This window comes from Hibiscus syriacus, unplaced genomic scaffold (assembly GCF_006381635.1).
Source record: "Hibiscus syriacus cultivar Baekdansim isolate YM2019G1 unplaced genomic scaffold, ASM638163v2 tig00110348_pilon, whole genome shotgun sequence".
Taxonomy (NCBI): Eukaryota; Viridiplantae; Streptophyta; class Magnoliopsida; order Malvales; family Malvaceae; genus Hibiscus; species Hibiscus syriacus.
The window spans coordinates 334,272-355,368 of NW_024062699.1; the positions used below are offsets into that span (position 1 = coordinate 334,272).

A 21,097-nucleotide genomic window follows, 5' to 3' on the forward strand; every position below is an offset into this window, starting at 1 on the left:
GTCAGTAAGACTAATGCAAATCCCTTTGATTTCATGAATTATGAACTGTTTTTCAATATTAAAGCTCCATCTCACTGAATTTACTGAAGATAAGTTTTCTGGTATTACAATGTATAAAACGTCACTCTCATGTGACTTTTCTACTTATCATCCCCATTCCCATGTTTCTGAGTAGAATTCACTGGGCTTCATAAGCTTGTTTTTTTCCTCGTAGGATTATCCTCAAAACATGGAAGCTCACAAGTTCACAACTATATGCAGAATTTGACTCCTCAATCATCATAAGATTAAACCATAGGGGAATGCATAGTATTACACGTCTTAATACCAAATTTGCATGTAAATGATCCAAGAAACATCTATTAAGATGTCATAAACTTAAGTTTGGAACATGAAGCATATGTCTTTAGTCTTTTTATAGCTTCAGAGTAATAATAATAATAATAATAATAATAATAATAATAATAATAATAATAATAATACACAGCTAGAAATCAACATTCTGCTATTGGAAACACAGAACCAATTTTATCTCCAAAGCGGTAGCACTTGATGTTAACAGAGTATGGACCCAGTTGCACATAGTTATCCTCTCCACCCACAAAGAAGCACAGAGTATAAAGAGCAAGTTCAAACTCAGGGCTCACCCCAACCATTGTACTTGAAACAGCTTTACGAACTCCATTCCATTCGAACTGAATTGTAAGCAACTGTGTTTCAGAGTCTGGCTGCAAAAGGAACCAGGTAAAAGATAAGTTGAAAATTGAAAAACAGCTTCAATTTCTTTATAAACCTGATCAAAGTGACTATTCTTTTCTTGCATGCATTAACAAAACTCAAAAGACAGGAAACAGGGGGAAAAAAGCGTCTAATTTGAACTTCCCTAGTTCTCTGTAATCTGAGCATAAAACTGGAATTAAGATTGAAGATGAAGACTTACAGTTTCCCCTCGTCTTCGGGGTAATATATAGCCCTGATAATCAACTCTTCCTTTTGCTTCTTCTAGGTAAAACTGGAAAATGAAATATAGGATTAGGAATTAAACATCATAGAGAAGGAAATGTTGTTTTTAATTGAAAAGCAAACCTGTCTACAAGGCACCAAAAGACCAACTTCTTGAAAAAGAAAAAATGTATTAAGGTGTGCTTGAGACAAGGGTTGACAATGAATTAAAATACTAGCAAGTAGTAATTGATATTTAAATACTTCCAAATATAATGAGGATATAAGTATCACCAATTTATTGCAACTAACACTTGAAACTTTTAATGAACCATTTTCTTCTTGCTCGAACAGCTATACATGAACATTTTTCTAAAAGAATTATTTTTCAGTATTGCCTCCAGACAGCTAGATGATATAAAAGAAGCAAGGTCATGAACTAATGCTGGCAGTAACCTAGTTGAATTGAGAAACAAGGAAAAAAATACACTAACAAACACACCTGAAGCCAATTGTGGAAGCCAGTAACTTCTTCCTCACCACGTTGCTTGATTTCCCCAACAAAAACATGTTCAAAAGCAGAAGAGGAACCAGATGTTCCACCTCGACCATAAAGATCAAACCATAGCTTTGTCAACATTCTTTTGAAATCTTGATAGTTTTCAGATACAATGCCCTTCAAAGAAAGGTACCTGTGAAGATATTTAATAGGTGCAGTTCTACTGATTTCTTCTATAAAAGCAGACTGCTCTTGTTTCTCCTCAGTTGTAACAACTTCTTTGCACCCAGCATTTGGGTTATAATTATCTAAGAGAGCACAGAAACGAGAGAAAGTAGGTTTTCTAAAAATGTCTTCACTCAGAGAATAAAATAGGCTTTCTTCTGCCATATCTTCCTTCTGGTGAACCCTCTTCCCTTCACCACAGTCAAGCTGAAAATCCTTTCCAGGTTCCAGACGGTTTAAATCAAGTTGCCACAGCCTGTTGCAAGCTTGTGACAAGTCAGCAAGTTCCTCTTCTGAGGGTTCAATGCTAGTACCTGTTCCAACTTCATCGCCATATTCTTGCTCACTAGGAACCTTTTTATACCCTTGCCAGTGATCCATATGAACCTGCAAATGTTTCATCCATTTGGTATTATTAGACACAGTGATTCAAAAAGAAAGAACGAAAAAAAGCGAATGATCATAGAACCCTCCAGCTAAAACAAAAAGGATCCATCAATGAATCCGGTAGTTGATAAGAGGGCATTCCCCAATGCACAGGGATCCTCACTTTGTGAGGATTCGGTGAGAGTCGTTTATCATTTATACAGCATTTCCCCTGGCCTTTTCCACTAGTTGAATCCATGACCTTCCAGCTACAAAGGATCAAGTTCGCATTGCTACCAAGGCTCACCCTCACATAGTTGATAAAGTAGAAAATATTGGAAGTTGAAATTTAGAATAGCCAGATCATCAGAATGTCAGTTGGAATTGGAAGAGGTTAATGAATCCGAAGAGAATGACTTCAGAACTATTGCATCAACTGGGTGCTACCTGAGGTGTGGTTGCAGCTATGATATTTCTTTAGCATGGGGTCAAACAAGAAATAAATAACCTAAAGTAGTGTTACGGTCCCAACTAATGGATCAAGTCACCTGGTGATGTTTCAAATGGCTCTTTTCCTATTTTTACTTCTTCCAGGATTATGACCTATGATTATCAAACAGAACTCGTCGAAGGTAATTCCAGACCTCGAATTCATTTAGAGAGAATCTTAGACCTTGTAAATTTCTAATAAACTCTGAATTTTATTTTATTGATGCAAATTAGGCTCTTTAAATACTGGTTGCATACAATGTTTGAATAAAAGACTTGCTAAGCAAGCAAACCTACAAAGTAAAGGCTTCTAAGACCATGAAATACTAATAAATAGAATCTACAGGTCCTAATTAAATAATAAAAACTTGTCCTTATAATAATAAACTACTATTCGACTAGTAATAACAAACTGGCCCTAATAATTCTCAGCATGATGCGGGTGTAGCAGACAAATTTATAACACGGCAATCTGACCTGTCAAAAGATAGAGAAAGAGTAGTGAATGCACCTTCTGTGGTCTTCTTCGAGGCTTTCTTCCAACACTTTCCCAGCCATCATTATTCTCCTCTCCTTGCTCCTTTGTGCACAATTTTAATCGGGTCAACCGGAGCATACACAAAAACATTTTAATTGAAACAAAGATAAAAATACAACTGTAAATTAAAAGCAAGAGGCAACCTTCCGGTTCCACTCATTTTGGTTATAAGCATGTCGCTCGTCACGCTCATCCTTCTCATATCTTCCATAATCAGTCTACGTTCGATGTTTATAGATATTTGATTATAAGAACACGTTTAGATTTAGGATTCAAATATCCATAACCAAAAACAAAAAGAGTCAATGAATATATGCGACTTTAAGAATCGTACCCATGAAAAAAAATATCAAAATTTACCTCTTGGGGTCTACTGGAAGGTCTTGAACCCACGTTAACCTGTTGACTCGGCTCCTACCAAATCAACAAAATTCCCGGCTTTAAGAATAAAACAGTGAACAACAACTTCAAATCGCTCCGATTTCAGATCCAAGAAGACTGAATATCTATGAATAAAACGGAAAACCTGTTTTCTCCAGTGAGACGGAGGACGAGCTCCGTCATCCTGATCCCCTGACACCACCTGAGCCCAGCTGGATCTGGAACGTTCATCTCGAGAATCGTTTTCTCCGTCACGGCCACCATCGCCGATAATAACGTCGCGGAAACCCTTGATTAGTCCGTCCATATCTCAACAAAAGAGTGAAGTAAGCGAGAAATGAGAATTGGGATCTGATCTGATCTGATACACAAGACAATGAGATGACCTTTCCGTTTTTAAGCGGGAAAAGCAAACATTAAGTTTGCCGACACGGTTTCACCATACCCGTCTTGCCATGTGGGTGGTCTTAACTGTTTCAACTGCTTTTTGGTGGGCCTTTCCCTTCAACTCTCACCCAACTCCCGCTGATACTCTCAAGTAAATATCTTGCCGGTTTACTTCTCCAGAAACGGATGAGAAATGAATCTTAAAAAAAAGAAAATAATAATAAATAAAGAAACTTTAAGATCTCTCATAAAAGGAAAGCAAAATAAATGATTTGATTAAATAGTTTTTATTACTACATAACCTTACATAAATAAATTTGATAATAAATTAAAAATCAGAAAAATAATATTTTTCATAAATTATAATCACAAATATTTTCTCTATCCCACTAAATGTATCTATTATTGACTTTTAAAGTTAAATAAATTTAATAATACATTAAAAATCATAAAAAATAATATTTTTCATAAATTATAATCACAAGTATTTCATCTATCCCACTAAATGTATACTTTTAAAAATATTAAAATTTTAATCATAATTATTTTAAATAATTAATTTTTATAAAATATATATTTAAAAACCACAGTTTTACAATATATTTTTTATTTTTATCAATAATAAATTTTAAATAATAATGAGTCAAAAATTAAAAAATTTAAACAAAAAAAGCCAACAGTTGACAAACTTAACGAGAGAGAGAGTATGATATATTATTTTTTATAACAAGTTTATTTTATTCAGAATAATTTGTTAATGACTGATGCATAGTGTAAATTTAAATTTACACAAATTTATTAATTTATATATTAAAATTTTAAATTTTAGACAGTAAATAATACTCATGGCATTAAAATTTAAAGATTATTAGTCTTCTAAAGCAGTCACTAGCAGAATAAGACTATAACGACGTTTTTTTGCAGCGTTTTAATAAAAAACATCACTAAATGTGAACAGAACACGACCTTTTAATAGAAACGCCGCTATTAACTAATATCAGACGAGGTTTGTTGGTAAACGTCAGTATAGATTAATATCAGGCTGCGATTGTGCAGCACTTTAACCCGTCCGATTCCAAATACCTAATTTTTTCATTATCATTTTCCTAACCGCCCAGTCATCACAGTCAAGCCACTATCGTGCAACCATCACCACAAGCGCAGTATTACATCGCCGTCGTCATTTTCTGATCACCAACTATCAACCATCAAGTAAGTCTCTCTTTTCTTTTGCACTCTACCATTTTCGTACTCTTCTCTTTCTCTCTCTGCCATTTTCTCACTCTGCGAAGCCATCTCTGTCACCATTTTTTTCATTTGTGAATTCTGAAAAGTTATACCATGGACGTGAAACACGATTTTTCATGTTCTGGTCTGTATACCCCATTGACATATCTATTTTGCTTTTCTTTATTTGGTGTTTGGTTTTCTTGTGTCATTTCATGGTTGACTATTATTGGATTTATTTTCCTTCTACCTTGTAAACAACTCATAACATTCATAAATGCTTTTTGTTTTATTTTCATGATTGACATATCTATTTTTGTTTGACATATTCGGCCAAAAATACAAGACGTGGGTTTGGAAGAATAGTTTTACAAGTTTGGAGATTTATAAAATGCTAGCATCTAGAGAGAGAATGCATTATTTCAAATTTAGACTAGTATAATTTTTAAAAGTTAAAAATAATTAAAAAAGAAATTATATCCAATTAGTATAATTTTTAAAAGTTTGGCCATGAATCGTATACACTTCATTCATCGTGCTATAGAATTATGTATTGTTTATTTTTGTTTAGACTTTTAAGATTTTAGATTATGATGCTTACTGCTTAGATTATTTGCACGGTGTTGTCATCCTGCCCACTTTTTTTGCTCTCTAAATGATTGATTTTGTTTATAATTTCGTTGAATGATACTTGCTTGAGAATTGGGATGGACTATGTTTGTGGTACTTGAGTTCTATACTTGTATTGATCAGTATTAAACATTGCACTCATATCTATAGTTAGTTGCCTCTCTATTGTAAGGAAAGAAAGAAAGTGGCCATGCAAGAAGCTAATTTATGGATGCTACCTAATATACATATGAATGCATAAATTTCAACTAAATGATTTCAATATAGCATATTTCCCCAAAGTAGCAGCATGTTGTTTTGTATGAAGTTATTACTAAATTGGTTTAGGAATAGTTCTTCATTGGGTTTAGAGGACTGATTCTTCACCACGGACTTTTATATCAAGTTCAAATTTGTGAGGTTGGACAATATTATTTTTAACTAATATTAGATTCTTGGCAATGAAAATTGTTTTGTTTTTCTTCTCACTAATATTCCGGATTGTTAACATTTGACATGTATATTTTAGAAATATGAAATGGATAAGAGTTGGATGGATTTGTCAAGGGTAAGCAACGACTATAGAAATGGAGTAGAAACTATTCTAAATTTAGCTTTTGTAATTGAAAGTCAAGACAATATGATTCTTTGCCCTTGTAAAAAGTGCGCTAATATTAATTGGCACATTTGTGAAGTTATCTACGAGCATCTAATTGTTTTTGGCTTTGTTTAAGGATATAAAAAATGGATATTTCATGGAGAGATTATGCCTTGTAGATCTTCTTCAATGAGTCATTCGGCTAATCCTCCTAATTTTCATCATCGATCTATTAGAGAAGATGACATGGAGGGTATGTTGCGAGATGTATTTAATATGCACAGTCATCATCAATCTGTTAGAGAAGATGATTGTGATATTGGTGTTAATGATTTTACCGAGTGGGAAGAAATAGATCTGATGAACAGTCAAATGGAGAAGCGACAAAGTTTTATAAGTTGCTCGATGAGATGAATGAACAACTTTATGAGGGATCAAAATTTTCAAAACTCTCATTTTGAATTTGTATTTCCACTTAAAATGCTTGGAAGAGTGGACCGGTAACTCTTTTACGCAGTTATTAGAGCTTCTGAGAGAAATGTTTCCTTTTGTAAAAATTTCACAATCATGCAAAGATATGAAGAAAATGATAAAGGATTTGGGCATTGGTTATGAGAAAATTCATAGTTGTCTGAATTATTGGATGTTGTATTGGGGTGATCGAAAAAAATAAAAAGTCTTTTATGTATGCGGAAAATCTGGTGGATGAATAAGGACATAAAAATTTGAGTGAGGATGAAGTTGAAGCACAATCAAGAAAAAAGCCAGTAAAGATTTTGCGTTATTTTTCTTTAATACCTAGGATTCAAAGACTTTTTATGTCTTCGAAGACTGCTGAGTCTATGAGGTGACATCCTGATGGACAAATCGATGATGAGTTATTAAGGCATCATGCAGATTTTTAGCTTGAAATTCATTTGACAAAAAAATTCCAAGTTTTGCAAAAGATCCTCGAAATGTCAAACTCGGTCTTATATTTGATGGGTTTAATCCTTTTAAAATCATGAGTACTCCGTACAATACTTGGCATATTCTTCTTATTCCCTACAATTTGCCTCTGTGGATTTGCATGAAACAAGCATCCTTTATCTTATCAATGATAATCCCAGTGAGAAAGGTCCAATGAATGATATTAACATCTATATGCAGCCTCTTATTGAAGAGTTGAAACAATTATGGGTGGGTGTCGAAACATATGATGTGTTGAAGAATGAGAACTTTAATTTACGTGCTACTTTATTATGAACTATTAATGACTTCCTTACTTTTGCAAATTTATCTGGTTGGAGTACCAAAGGTCATTATGCTTGTCATTGTTCTATTGCACGGACATGTTCAAAGTGGTTGTATAATGGAAAGAAATTCTCTTACATGGGACATCGTCGGTGGTTAGGTGAAAATCATAGATTTATATATCAAAAAAATATGTTTGATGGTACTGAAGAGTTTAGAAAAGCTCATGAGCAAACAATCGAGTATGATATCTTGTCAATGTTGAAACATATCAAGTTCACTTATGGAAAGATAAATCAACCATCGAACACGCAATCAAAGAAAAATGCAAAGTAGGCGTATGATCATGATGTTGATCAACAGAGTGATGATGAGTCTGATGAAGATGATCCAAATGAGGTGGATTTATGGAAAACAAAGTATTTTTTTAAGTTGCCCTATTGGAAGGATCACATTTTGAGACATAATCTTGATGTCATGCATATTGAGAAGAATGTTTGTGAGAATATAATCAGGACCATTCTCAATGTCAGTAGTAAATCCAAAGATAATCTAAAGAGTAAACTTGATTTAGTTGACATCGGAATTCAGCATGATCTTCATGCCCAATTATTTCCTAATAGAAGATCTCAGTTACTGCCTTCTATTTTTAAGACGTCAAAGAAAAAAATAAGTGTTTTGCACAGTGTTGAAGATTATAAAGGTCCCAAATGGGTATACATCAAATATATCTCGATGTGTCAATGTTAAAGATCATAAACTTTATTCTCTCAAGTTACATGATTATCATATATTGATGCAAGATTTACTGTCAGTTGTTTTATGTGGTTGTATGTCAAATAAGGTGATGTCTTGTATAACTGAACTTTCCAATATAATGAAAGCTATTTGTGGGAAAGTTTTGATAGTTGAAGAACTTGAGAAACTGCAAGATCGAGCCGCCTTAACTTTATCCAATATGGAAAAGATATTTTCACCTTCATTCTTCATAATTATGGTGCACTTGTTGGTTCATCTCCCTCACAAAGCTAAAGTTGGTGGAGCCATTTTCTATCGATGGATGTATCTTATAGAGAGGTGATAATTGACTTATATGTATTCAATTGCTATTGAAATGTCTTTTTAATTATAACTGTTAATATAATGTTATGTTTCGTGTCTAGGTTTTTGTGCAAGTTGAAATATTACTATCGTAATAAGCGATATCCAGAATCATCAATGGTTAAAGGGTATTTGGCAATGGATTGTATAACTTTTTGCTCCATATATTTGGAAGATATTAAAACAAGGTTGAATATGCCACATAGAAATGAAGTGTGTAATATGAATAACTTAGTTGAGACTTATTTGTTTGGAAGTTATGGTGAACCACTCGACAAAGTTGAAATTGCACAACTAGATGATAAGTATTGGGTACAAGCATACTGATATGTTCTTTTCCATCACGATTTAATTGATCCCTTACGCAAGTAAGTTTTACAATAAAAATCCATCATGATCAATTAATCTTTTATATTTCTCATTCTTTAACCATTCAATCTACTTTATAGTGAGTTTAAAGACATCTTGAGATCTTGTTCACACTCTCGAAGATTAAATCAGCGAAACATTCATAAGTTATTCACATAAACTTTTCATGAATGGTTAGGGCAGATGATAAGCAACTAAATTTTTGCACCACACGTAAATAATATATAACTCTTCTTGTTTTAATATATTTATATAAACGCTAACTAATTCACCTTTCACCCGTTATAGGTTTAGAGTGTGAGGGAAGTTAGTGAAGAGGTTTGATACATGCACCAGAGTCCATAATACATGCTTCTTTGGACTAATGTTTCTACTCGAACCTATTAGAAGAACAAAGTCTCGAAGATTCAAAGCATATATATTCGGTAACATAATGTGAATGAATCATTAAACGATTCTAATGTTGCTCTCTTTAATGTTTCAGATTCGAGGACGAATCTTTTTTAAGAAAGGGAGGATGATATGCATCACAAAGCTCACATCAAAGGAAGAAGTAATAACTCTTCCAAATGATCCACTCGTCAAGCATTGGAAAAGAAGACCAGAACAATAGCAGACTTACGATGACTTTTTGGATGGGATCTTGATCTTATTTTTGTCAACATGTCTTCTGGAGATACGACCGTCTATCTCTTATCTTTCCAACGGTTCTTGAATGGCATCAATCCGATATCAGGAACTCAATATATATTAATTTGACTGAAGACTGTGCATGCAGGAAATCGTATACGAGATTAATACGTGATTTTGTACATATTACGAATTTTCAATATTTATATTGATTATTTGTAATATAATTTAATATATGATGATGAATTATCTTTTAGGATCAAATTTATTATTTTATTAGAATTAAGGTTGGGTTAAGACAATATTTTTAGTTATTATTATTTATTAGGAATTAGAGTTAAGACATGTTTAGTTTATTATTATTTTATTCTTTAGTTATTTAGGACCTTTAGAACTCAGCCCCTATATAAAGGAGGCTTCATTCAACTTTGTAAATCAGATTTATGTGATTAATAATACAACGAGAGTTTGTTTTTGCAAGTGCTGATTGCCTTGTGCCTTCGAAGCTTCTTCTCCTCGAGTTCTTTCAAGTTCTTGTGACGGAAATTAATCTTCACACTCCAATTTGCCTTTTCATTGCGACTAGAAGGGTTGGTTAGAGCCATATTATTGAATTTTTCTTTTCATTGCGACTAGGAGGGTTTGATAGGACACTTAGAGCCATATTATCATGTTTTCCTTTTCATTGCGACTAGGAGGGCTCGATAGGACACTTATCCATCTATTTTCCACAAATCCATCCTCACCATCATCATCTTTACCGTTCACCTTCATAAGGGAGATCTTTTGATTTCTTGGTTATCATACTTTATTTTCAATTTCTTTATCTTTTGTTTATCTTGTTCTAATCTTGTTTCTTATCTTGTTTCCAGCACTTAAAAGAAACTCTAAAAGACCCTAAGTGCAACCACCACTTTCCCCTATTCATCCCCCTTTGTTCTTCATCGAGTCTAGAGCTTTCTAGGTTTGATTCTTCAATAAGAGCAACGTTCATTAACCGCCACCACTTCCCTATCAATATATCAGATTTGGGTGATTCTTGGAAAGAAGCAAGCAATCTTGCTGTTCTTGCACACAAAACCGTCAAAGGTACCCCAACGAGCTAGTTCGCAAAAGATTCATCGTTTAGAATCTTTTTATTTAATATTAATTTAGATTCAAATCATTCTTGTTAGTTTTCTAATTTTTCAAGAAAATAAGAAGAAAAAGGCCGGAAAAAAAAAAGAAAAATCAAAAAGCCAAAAGAAAAGTCAAAAAATTGAAAAATTTCAAATGAAATAATTTAGGGCTTAATTTCTCCATATATCATATTCATTTTAATAGTAATTTCCAGTTCAAATTTCACCTCAATCGGAGTTCATTAGAGTCTTCAAATACATCATTCAAGTTTCATCGTTAGATTTGGTCTAAAATTTTCGAATTTCTTGAAAATTATACAGGAGGAATTTCGTGATTAAAATTTTCATATTGAAACTTAATATATTGAATATCATTCATACAAAAAATCAGAAGTTTTGGAGATCAAGAAAACCTTTAAATAAAGTGATCAAGAAAAATATATTGTTTGAGGACTCACCATTCAACAGAGTCTACTGGACACTACTAAAGGTATTTGGTTCTGAAATTTTATAGGTGGTTTCTTGACGCATCGAAAGACATTCAAGATTTTTTCCAAAAGTTTTGGGCACCGGTAACCCCCTCAAAAACGTTGCTCAAGTTGATCCAGCGTTTTCTAGGTTTATGGGTTGGTTCTTTTTTTTCTTTGACTCTTAGTGCTTTAGGTTCTTTTGTTTTTCCTTTTTATTGTTCTTTTGCATTATCTAACACATTATCTTTCTTGTGTTAGTATAACTAAAGAGTTTGCATACTTCATCATTCTTTGCATTCTCGTTCTCTTGGAGTCTAACCCTTGTTTGGCCTCTTAGAGATTTTAGGTTTTCTTATTGCCTTTGCTAGTAATCAAACTCCGATACGAACTGTGGAAGACTACTTGGTAAAGTGAGTTTGTAAGAGTACAAGATCGGCTTACTTGCCTCTCGTTGTGTTACTTTCTTGGAGTGACTTGTGAGGTTTCTTGCTTGTTGAATTTTCTTTCTTTTATTTTATTTTACTTTAAAATTTTCTTTTGAGTGTTATGATTTCAGGTGGGTGACAATAACAACAAGACACTTACGGCTATCTTAGCGCACTTGCCCGACTCACGACTCAAGTTGAAATATTTGATGAAATCGTGAGAGAACGATAAGAACCACAACTGGATCTACCAAACCAGAATCCAAGAACAAACAATGCTGAACTTTTGGTACCCACTCTTCGCAAAACCAAAGTTCACGATCCTGTCTTTCAAAGGAGACAACGATCCGGACAGGTACATCGATTGGGAAGGAAAAGTTGATCTCATCTTCTCATACCATGAATGCCCAAGCTAAACAAGTTCCCTCATCACCATGCAATTCGAAGATATGCTCAAACTTGGTGGATACAAATAAGGAAAAATCCAGAACTTCCAAATTCCAACAATCACTTCTTGGACCGACCTCAAACAAACCATGAGGAAGCTATTCCTACCAACATATTATACACGAGAAGTTAAACTGCGACTACACCGACTTCAACAAGGTAGAAGTTCATTTGAAGACTACTACAAGGAGATGCAATCCTTACTCAATAGGGCTAACATAACCAAAAAAAAGAGGTCATCGTGTCAAGATTCATCGTCGGCTTAAACTCAAACATCACTGATCTTCTTGACCTCCATGGGTACAAAAACCTTGAAGATACATTAAAGAAAGCAATGATAATCGAAGCACAAATCCAAAGGAGATTCTGATTCAGAGAACATTGCCAAAATACTTCATCCTCTTACCAAGGTAATCCTTCAAATCGTTTCTCATCTTCTACTCCAACTTCTCTAAAGCTAAGAGATGGCAAACCTGACAAGGAGAAAGAACGACCAGCAAAGAATGACACACTTCCAGGCCCTAAAGATCAAATGATAATTTGTGAGGAGGTAGGGAAAGCAAAAAAAGAAAAAGCTGAGAAAGAGGCAAAAGCAAAAGAGGTCACTAGTTACAAAGCCAAAAAATAATGACCATGGGAGGTGAGTGAACCTAATTGTGAGAATAAAATAGTGACTCAAAATCTATGTGTGAGCACAAAAGAATTGAGAGAGAACATTCATTACAAACATTCTTCCATCCTTGTTCGTTTTAAGGAATCAATTGTTTCAATTTCTAACATTAACAAGGATTTTCCTAGTGTGTTTTCATCTTTGTTACAGGATTTTCGAGATGTATTTCGTGATCCACCTGATGAATTACCACCAAAAGAGGAAAACAACACCAAACCAATCTAATTCAAGGTTCCATCATACCTCGTCAAACATACAATATCGAAGAAACCAAAGAGTTAGATTTGTTACAAAAAGCTACATCCAGGAAAGCCTTAGTCGTGACTCCATCTTAATGATGAAACATGACTTGAATAACTCCACAGGCTTTATAGTTCGTGTACAGGGAATCCATGTAAATGATGATAAAGTAAAAGCAACACGAGACTGGCCCACACCATCTTCCATCGCCAATAGTTGTCGAATAGTGTTGGGACCCTCCTGAAAGCCCTAATCACCATGCCATATCAATGAAGAGTCACGATTTATGAGAGTCTAAAGGTAAGTATTTTATTACTCATTTTAATGATATTGCAACGTACTTCTTCCCCTTTTACAAGGTAAGACTCTTGAAGTTGTAGTTCATACCAAACACAACTCCTTTAAGTGCGTAACAGACCGAGGCAAGCAAAACATAGTACACGATGCTTTACCACGAAGGTATACTCTTAAGCATACTAGTATTCCGAGAATTGAACATATCAAAGATGTATATCACAATAACTCGGATATTTCTGATATTTCTACCCATACTTTTAAAAGTTCTTTTAATGAGCTTTATCTTGCATATGAGTTTCCTTGCCAAATAAACAGGTTCTACAATCCATAAATCTTCTAGCGAGAATTCTTAATTCATGAACCATACTTAGAGACTTAAGGTATTACTTTAACAAACCAGATGACATGGTTTTTAAACACTTATTCGCCACACACGAATAAAACCGTGGAGAAATTATCTGAAGCAATCATACAGAAAGCCAACAGTGGTCGGTGCCATGTTGAATTTCAACCTAAACATCAGATTACAAGACTTGTATGCAAAAGAGGATTTCAAGACTACAAGAAATCAGTTGCTACAAAGAAGAAACCTCAACTAAAACGCATAAAGACACATCACATTGATCCTGGTAAATGTTTCACAAGTTTTCCTTTCAACACATCTAATTCTCTTTCTGTTGGATTTTCAGATTCGAGGACGAATCCTTTTGAGGAGTGGGGGAATGATACATGCACCAGGGTCCATAATACATGCTTCTTTTGGACTAATGTTTCTACTCAAACCTATTAGAAGAACAAAGTCTCGAAGATTCAGAGCATATCTATTCGATAAGCATAATGTGAATGAATCATTAAACGATTCTAATGTTGCTCCCTTTAATGTTTCAGATTCGACGACGAATATTTTTGAAGAAAGGGAGGATGATACATGCATCAAAGCTCATCAAAGAAATAAGTAATAACTCTTCCAAATGATCCACTCGTCAAGCATTGGAAAAGAAACCATAACAATAGCATACTTGCAACGACTTTTTGAATGGTATCTGATCTTATTTGGTCATGTCTTCTGGAGATACGACCATCTATCTCTTATCTTTCCAACGGTTCTTGAATGGAATTAATCTGATATCAGGAACTCAAGATATGTTCATTTTACTGAAGGTTGTGTATGCAGGAAATCCTATACGGGATTAATACGTGATTTTTTACATATTACGAATTTTCAATATTTATATTGATTATTTGTAATATAATTAATATAGGTTGATGAATTATCTTTTAGGATCAGATTTATTATTTTATTAGGAATTAAGGTTGGGTTAAGACAATATTTTTAGTTATTATTTTATTAGGAATTAGAGTTAAGACATGTTTGTTTTTGCAAGTGATGATTGCCTTGTGCCTTCGAAGCTTCTATCCTCGAGTTATTTCAAGTTCTTGTGAGGGAAATTAATCTTCACACTCCAATTTGCCTTTTCATTGTGACTAAGAGGGTTGGTTAGAGCCATATTATCGAGTTTGCCTTTTCATTGCGACTATGAGGGTTCGATAGGACACTTAGAGCCATATTATCGTGTTTGCCTTTTCATTGCGACTAGGAGGGCTCGATAGGACACTTATCCATCTATTTTCCATAAATCCATCCTCACCATCATCATCTTTACCATTCACCTTCATAAGGGAGATCTTTTGATTTATTGGTTATCATTCTTTATTTTCAATTTCTTTATCTTTTGTTTATCTTGTTCTAATCTTGTTTCTTACCTTGTTTCCAGCACTTAAAGGAAACTCTAAAAGACCCTAAGTGCAGCCACCACTTTCCCCTATTCATCCCCCTTTGTTCTTCATCGAGTCTAGAGCTTTCTAGGATTGATTCTTCAACAAGAGCAACATTCATTAACCCGCCACCGCTTCCCTATCAAGGTTAAATGGCTTTCTCAAGGTCTAAATAGAATTGTTAAAATATATGCCTTCCTTATTAATGGGTTTAGGTTCCACATGAAATCTCATGAAATATTACGAATGACACGAAATTGTAGAGTAGTTGTTACTTTTTCAACTACAAGTTATCCTAGTGCTAGAGACAATCATCTTGTGGAGGGAGATGTAGAATATTATGGAATCTTTACAGACATTATTGAGTTGGATTATTATGGCAAAACAAAAGGTTGTGTTATTTTGGTGTGATTGGGTTGATGTAAATACCACTCGATGCATTAAAAGAGATCAATTATGTTTTACAATGGTGAACTTCTCTCGATTAATTCACACTGGTTTACAATTGACAGGCGAGTTATATGTCCTTTCTTCTCAAGTTAAACAAGTTTTTATTTCCACGATCTAATGGATAAGGGTTGGTATGTTGTACTTCGTAATACTCCCAAAAACTTGATAGACATCGGGGATGGAAGTAGAGATGACATTAAACAAGATCAAAAGCTTTAAAAGAAAAAAATTAGTCCATTGTAAACAAATTATAAAAAAACTATTTACATCAAAAAAAAAGCTCTTTTTGTTATGTTTAGATTGAGGTGATTACAAGGTAATATTTTTTTACTTTCAATTATTTGAAAATAAACGTTCAAATGTACCTTTAGACGTCGTGTTTGAATATGATAATCTAGGGATAATAACCCATCCATTTAACCACTAAGATCACTTAGTTCATACGAGTAAAAAGTTCTTTAATATTAAGGAGTCATATTTAATGTTTAAAGTCATTAAAAGTTCAAAAGAATTATAATATCATTTTAGTTCTATTTTGGTCATTCAATTATTATTTTTTAAATCATTTCTAAAATTATGTTTGATTCTATTTAGGTCACTCTGTGTAAAAAAACGTTAATGTTGACGTGTCATCATAAGATAATGTCACATCATCATTGAAAAATAAAGAAAAAAAAAAACCATTTTAACTGATATTTTTTTTATTTTTTAACAGGGGATGACTAAAATGGAACCAAAATATAAAATTAGGTATGATTTTAAAAAAAATAATTGAGTGACTAAAACGGAACTAAAGTGATTTGGGTGACTAAATATGTAGTATACCCAAAATTATAACATACGTTTTTTATAGTAAAGGGCATGGGTTAATAATAAAATATAATTAATACTGAAGGATTGAATTTTATAATTTTAACCTTTTTATTATAATCTAACTATCTATTAATCCAATTTTTTAATTTGATGTTCAATATATAATTTTAGTAGAGAATAATAATTTTACTACAATTTTAAATTTAATAGATAAATTTCCTTTTGAATTTCTAATAATATATTTACCCTAATTATACATTTAATAACTCTATATATCCTATGTGGTGAAACTTAAATAATTATTACAATATTGTATAAGGAATTATATTGACATACTAATAAAATAATGGAAGACAACTACTAAGTTATTAATTATTTATTATTGATTGATTTATCTTTCAACTTTTATATATATATATATATATATATATATTAGGATCTACTCACATCTAGTGTAAAATTAAAAGTTTTATATCTTTAAAAATTATTAGATGAAAAAAATCAAAAGCTGAAATAACTCTCTTTTTTCCAGTGAACTCTTCTATTTATATTATATATATATATACATATATATATATATATATATATATATATATTAATTTACTTTCGTACTTTTATTTCGTCCACTTTTATTTGGATAATAATTAAAATTTTAAATTTTAATATTAAAATGACATATATTATTATTTATGTATAATTTTGTGTATCTCGTGAATTAAAAAAAACTAATAATTAATTGTTGGATAAAGTATACAAATGGTCCCCAACTATATGATATTATTTTATTAAATTTTTCGACTATTAAAAGTTATAAAAGGTCATACGATATAAATTATTTTATTAAGTCCCTCGACTATTAAAGTTACAAAATGGCCATATGACTATTTATTATGTTCCAAAGTCATCATTTTCCATTAAAAATTGGTGATTATCTAAGTTGGACGTTAGCATAAACTAATATATGATAGTCGTTTAAGATTTTGAGATATTTTATATCACAATCAACATGATAATGTTCAATTAGAATACTGTCATTTTTTGACAAAATGAGTTTAGAACATAATATATAGTCGGATAATCATTTTATAACTTTTAATAGTCAAGGGACTCAACAAAGTAATACTCTATATAATTAGAGAACTATTTTATAATTTTTAATAGTTGAGGGATTTTATAACTATTTTATAATAAATGTATTCTCATTATATTAGAGGCTTTTTCTAAATTTACCAGAGTGGTTAAAGGAATTGTTGTTGTTCCTAAAGGTTACAAGTTCGAGTACCAACAACTGATCGAGTGTTCATTGTCAAATAATTAAAAATATTATTAGAACATAAATTACTTGAAATCATCTTAGCTTAATAAAAAAATATTTTTATATACAATGAGAAAAAGCCACGTTGAGAGGCCCATGAACTGCTAACAAGTTCGAGTTGGACTCATGGACTTGTAAGAACTACAACCATGTATGACGCAATGATTCTGCTAATTTGAGCAACTCTACTGAATTTTTTAGTTAAATTAATGAAATATTGTCGTTAAAAAATAGAAAATATTATTTCATCAATTATTATAAAATATAAGATAATTAGTATAGTTAAAAGTAAAATTTCGGCAGATAAAAATAACTTTAGTAAAATCAATGACTTTTTTTTGGATTAAATAAAAAAATGAAAGTATAATTACAAAATATGAACTTTCAGAAAATCAGAGTTTGCAAGTCAAAATCTGTGAGTTTTAACCTGTTTCAGATATAAGTATAGTAACAAAATTTGAAATGTTATATTTTTAAGTGTTTGATTGAAGTAATTATTTTGAATTTATATAAATTTTTTAGATCTATACATTACATTATCATTATTCTTATTTAGAAAAACAACATTTTTACCTTTTTTAAATTTTTAGATATTTTTATCGATAATTTAAGTCAAGTTTAAATATTTGCTTTTACACAAATATATCATTATTCATAAATATTTGATAATTGATATGTGCAATTTTGTTGTATTCTAAAAACTTTAATTTTAGTCTTTATAATTTTAGTTTATTTTTAATTTGATTATTGTGATTCGAACAAAAACTACAATCAAACTAAAATCTTTAGCATCTCGCACCGCCTCTTATTATGACACACTTTAAAAAACAATTTAAAATTATTAATAAATATCAAAATATTTAAATTTAAACGTATAATTTTAAACTTTCTAAAACTTTCATTTTCGATCTATATATTTATTGTATTAAGGGTTGGATGCAAGATTTTATGTTAGAATGACGAACTTGAACTTAGAAAATTTTAAGGGTCAAAAACAAATTTCAATAAAACTATATAAAAATTTAAAATATATAATAGTTTAAAAATTTTAAGAGGGCAATTGTCCCCGCAAACCCCTCCGTCCATCCCCACTAGTGCTTATAATTCAAACATTAAGGTAACTTAAATATCTTCCTTAAACTCACAATTTTAATTTATTATACAATTAATTTTGTCAAAAAAAATATTTTAATCCTTATAATTCTACTTTTCTATCAGTTTATATTAAAAATTTGAAGGAAAAAAATAAAAAAAATAATTTCATTTATCAACCACTTTGATGACATTGTTGCATTCATTTTTTTCTTTAAATATTTTTTTAAAAAACCAACTAAAGTTTTTTAATATAATTTTCTCTCAATATTTTTGTGTCGTCTTTTTATCTTCTTTTATTTTTTGGTTAATCGGCAGCTGCACTAATCTTAATATTGATTACCGACTGCCGGTGATTATTATTTTTCTTTCATACTATGTCTTTGTTTTTATTGAGTTTTTTCACTTTTAAATAAGAATTTATGTCATTGTGACACACTTTTCTATGCTCTTGTGGTACACTTTTTCTCTGCTCTTGTGGCACGTTTCTTATGGTTTTCGGTAAGTTTTTTGTATACTTTTGCGGTCGTGTTGGTGCTTCCATAAAGATCCTCACAACATTTGTTTTCTGATTGACTTGTCGGTGATCCCGTATTGTCAGATCCCCTCTTTTGTAAATAGTCATGCCGATATTATCAGAATTGTGTAGCGAAGCAGTCTGCCGAATTGTTTGGTTCGCTCACCACTCCTTATCATATCGTAAAACATCTAGACAAGGATTTTTATGAAGGTTACTGGATTGTTTTGACGTTTGGAAGGTTTCAATCTCTTCGTGTCTTTGGGTTTAATAATTTTATTTATGTATAAGTTTTTGGTGACTATTGTCTCCAATTTTCTCTTTAGATGTGATATAATTTTGATTCTTCTATTTTTATTAATGGAATTCAGTCACCATTGTTAAAAAAAAAACTACAATATTTTACTAATTTAACCGAGTTTTTTTTTAACATTATCACAATTCACAACAACTTATATCGACTTATTCCTAACGCATAGTAAGTGTTATGTTTATGTCTTATGGTTGCCAGTGAATAATACGAATATCTTTCCTTTTAAAGGAAATACTTTTTTGATAAATAAAAAAAAATTTGTTGAAAAATTTAAATCGTTGATATTATGTTCATGCTCAAACCCTTAGACTGATTTTGATGATTAAAAACACTTCATTCTTTCTTAATGATCCTAACAGCATAATCTATACGTATGCACATTTACATAGAGTTATTAAACCAATCAGTTTTTGGATGAAACTGAGATTGGTTCAACTCATCAACCTTTAACTCACTCCAAATTGTTCCTAACATCAATTTCCACACATTTTTTTGGATGGTATTCTATATTGGTCCCCAGAAGTCTGAACCACCCAACCAAATTTCCTAATCTCCCAACACTCCTAGAAAAAAATGAAAAAAAATGTGCCACAATTCAATCAAAATGGTCCCAAAGGAGGTTTAAAGTATTCCCCTTTTTTCCAGTCTTAAGAGCATAGCAAATTGACCTTGTTCCCATGGTGATGTGCATGTGGCATCTTTTAGGAGTGTGGCTGACGGTGTGCAAAGTGTGCCACGGCGCAGAGCTTTAAAATGGGAAACCGAAATCGAGTATATCTATCAATTGTTGTCATTAAAAAGTAGAAAAATAGGTATACAGTAGGGTTAGATCATTTGGCCCATGACTTTGTTGATCCTAAGTTCGAATCTCATTAACAGACAAAATTATTTTTGGGAAAACAATACTAGTGGGTTTGCTCAGTGTAATACAACTGTAAATTTTTTATTATTTCAGAAAAATAAGTTTGAGATCTAAAGTCCTTTACAAGAATTTACACAGTCCAACAATCTAATCACGGCTGTATCATAAGCCACCAATTTTGAACTGTGAAGTGAAACAATGCTTTTTTTACCAGGAAAAAAACGAACCACTTTTTCTCCTTTCTTCGGCTTTACCTCTCCCAGTCTCTGTACTTACTAAAGAAGGTAATAGATAATACAAAGTGCAATAACAAAAAGCTTAACAGTGAACATCACTCAAGGAAAGAACAGCTTTTTGAGTAAGTTCCATTTATATCATTCTCGTTAGACATTGGGGAGTACCGTAAACATAAATAGACCAAAGTACCGAGAAAAGGTTTCCTCCTCATCGTTCTTCATTATGCATTAACGAAAGAAAGAAGACTCTAATTTGTATACCCCAAAAGGAGTCGCATAATATAGAGTAAGTAGATCCAATCCTCGTATATATGAACATTTACAAGCTCAAACTAAATAGTACGTTTTCAAAGGGATAACAAACCACTCTGAATTGATTTTCCCTTGGCCCTTTCTTCATGGATGATTTCCATGACCTTTCTCTCTTTATATATATATATAATTTGTGAAGTGATTTTAGGC

The 21,097-nt window shown here is 31.9% G+C and overlaps 1 protein-coding gene across 3 annotated transcripts; it reads right to left on the bottom strand.

Moving 5' to 3' along the window:
• Nucleotides 1–481: 481 nt before the first annotated feature.
• On the bottom strand, nt 482–19,539 carry LOC120120794 (poly(U)-specific endoribonuclease-B-like). Of its 3 annotated transcripts, XM_039140326.1 has the most exons (9): nt 19,527–19,539; nt 3,586–3,801; nt 3,420–3,473; nt 3,203–3,277; nt 3,033–3,101; nt 2,340–2,358; nt 1,445–2,053; nt 941–1,012; nt 482–728 (listed from the first exon to the last, which is right to left on the bottom strand). In XM_039140326.1, exons 2-9 carry the CDS (start codon nt 3,702–3,704, stop codon nt 495–497), a joined length of 1,251 nt encoding a protein of 416 aa, XP_038996257.1. In that variant the 5' UTR covers nt 3,705–3,801; nt 19,527–19,539; the 3' UTR covers nt 482–494. The 3 variants fall into 3 exon arrangements, with proteins under 3 accessions (XP_038996257.1, XP_038996256.1, XP_038996258.1); XM_039140325.1 differs by lacking the exon at nt 2,340–2,358; XM_039140327.1 differs by lacking the exon at nt 19,527–19,539 and having other exon boundaries at nt 3,586–3,977.
• Between the last annotated feature and the right edge of the window lie 1,558 nt (nt 19,540–21,097).

Excerpts from the sequence above, each read along its gene's own strand:
- LOC120120794 (XM_039140325.1), bottom strand. The coding sequence starts at position 3,747 with ATGGACGGACTAATCAAGGGTTTCCGCGACGTTATTATCGGCGATGGT. Across the intron at positions 3,102-3,202 it reads AAAATGAGTGGAACCGGAAG|GAGCAAGGAGAGGAGAATAA; the intron begins GTTGCCTCTTGC and ends TTGTGCACAAAG. Across the intron at positions 1,013-1,444 it reads GCTTCCACAATTGGCTTCAG|TTTTACCTAGAAGAAGCAAA; the intron begins GTGTGTTTGTTA and ends TTCATTTTCCAG.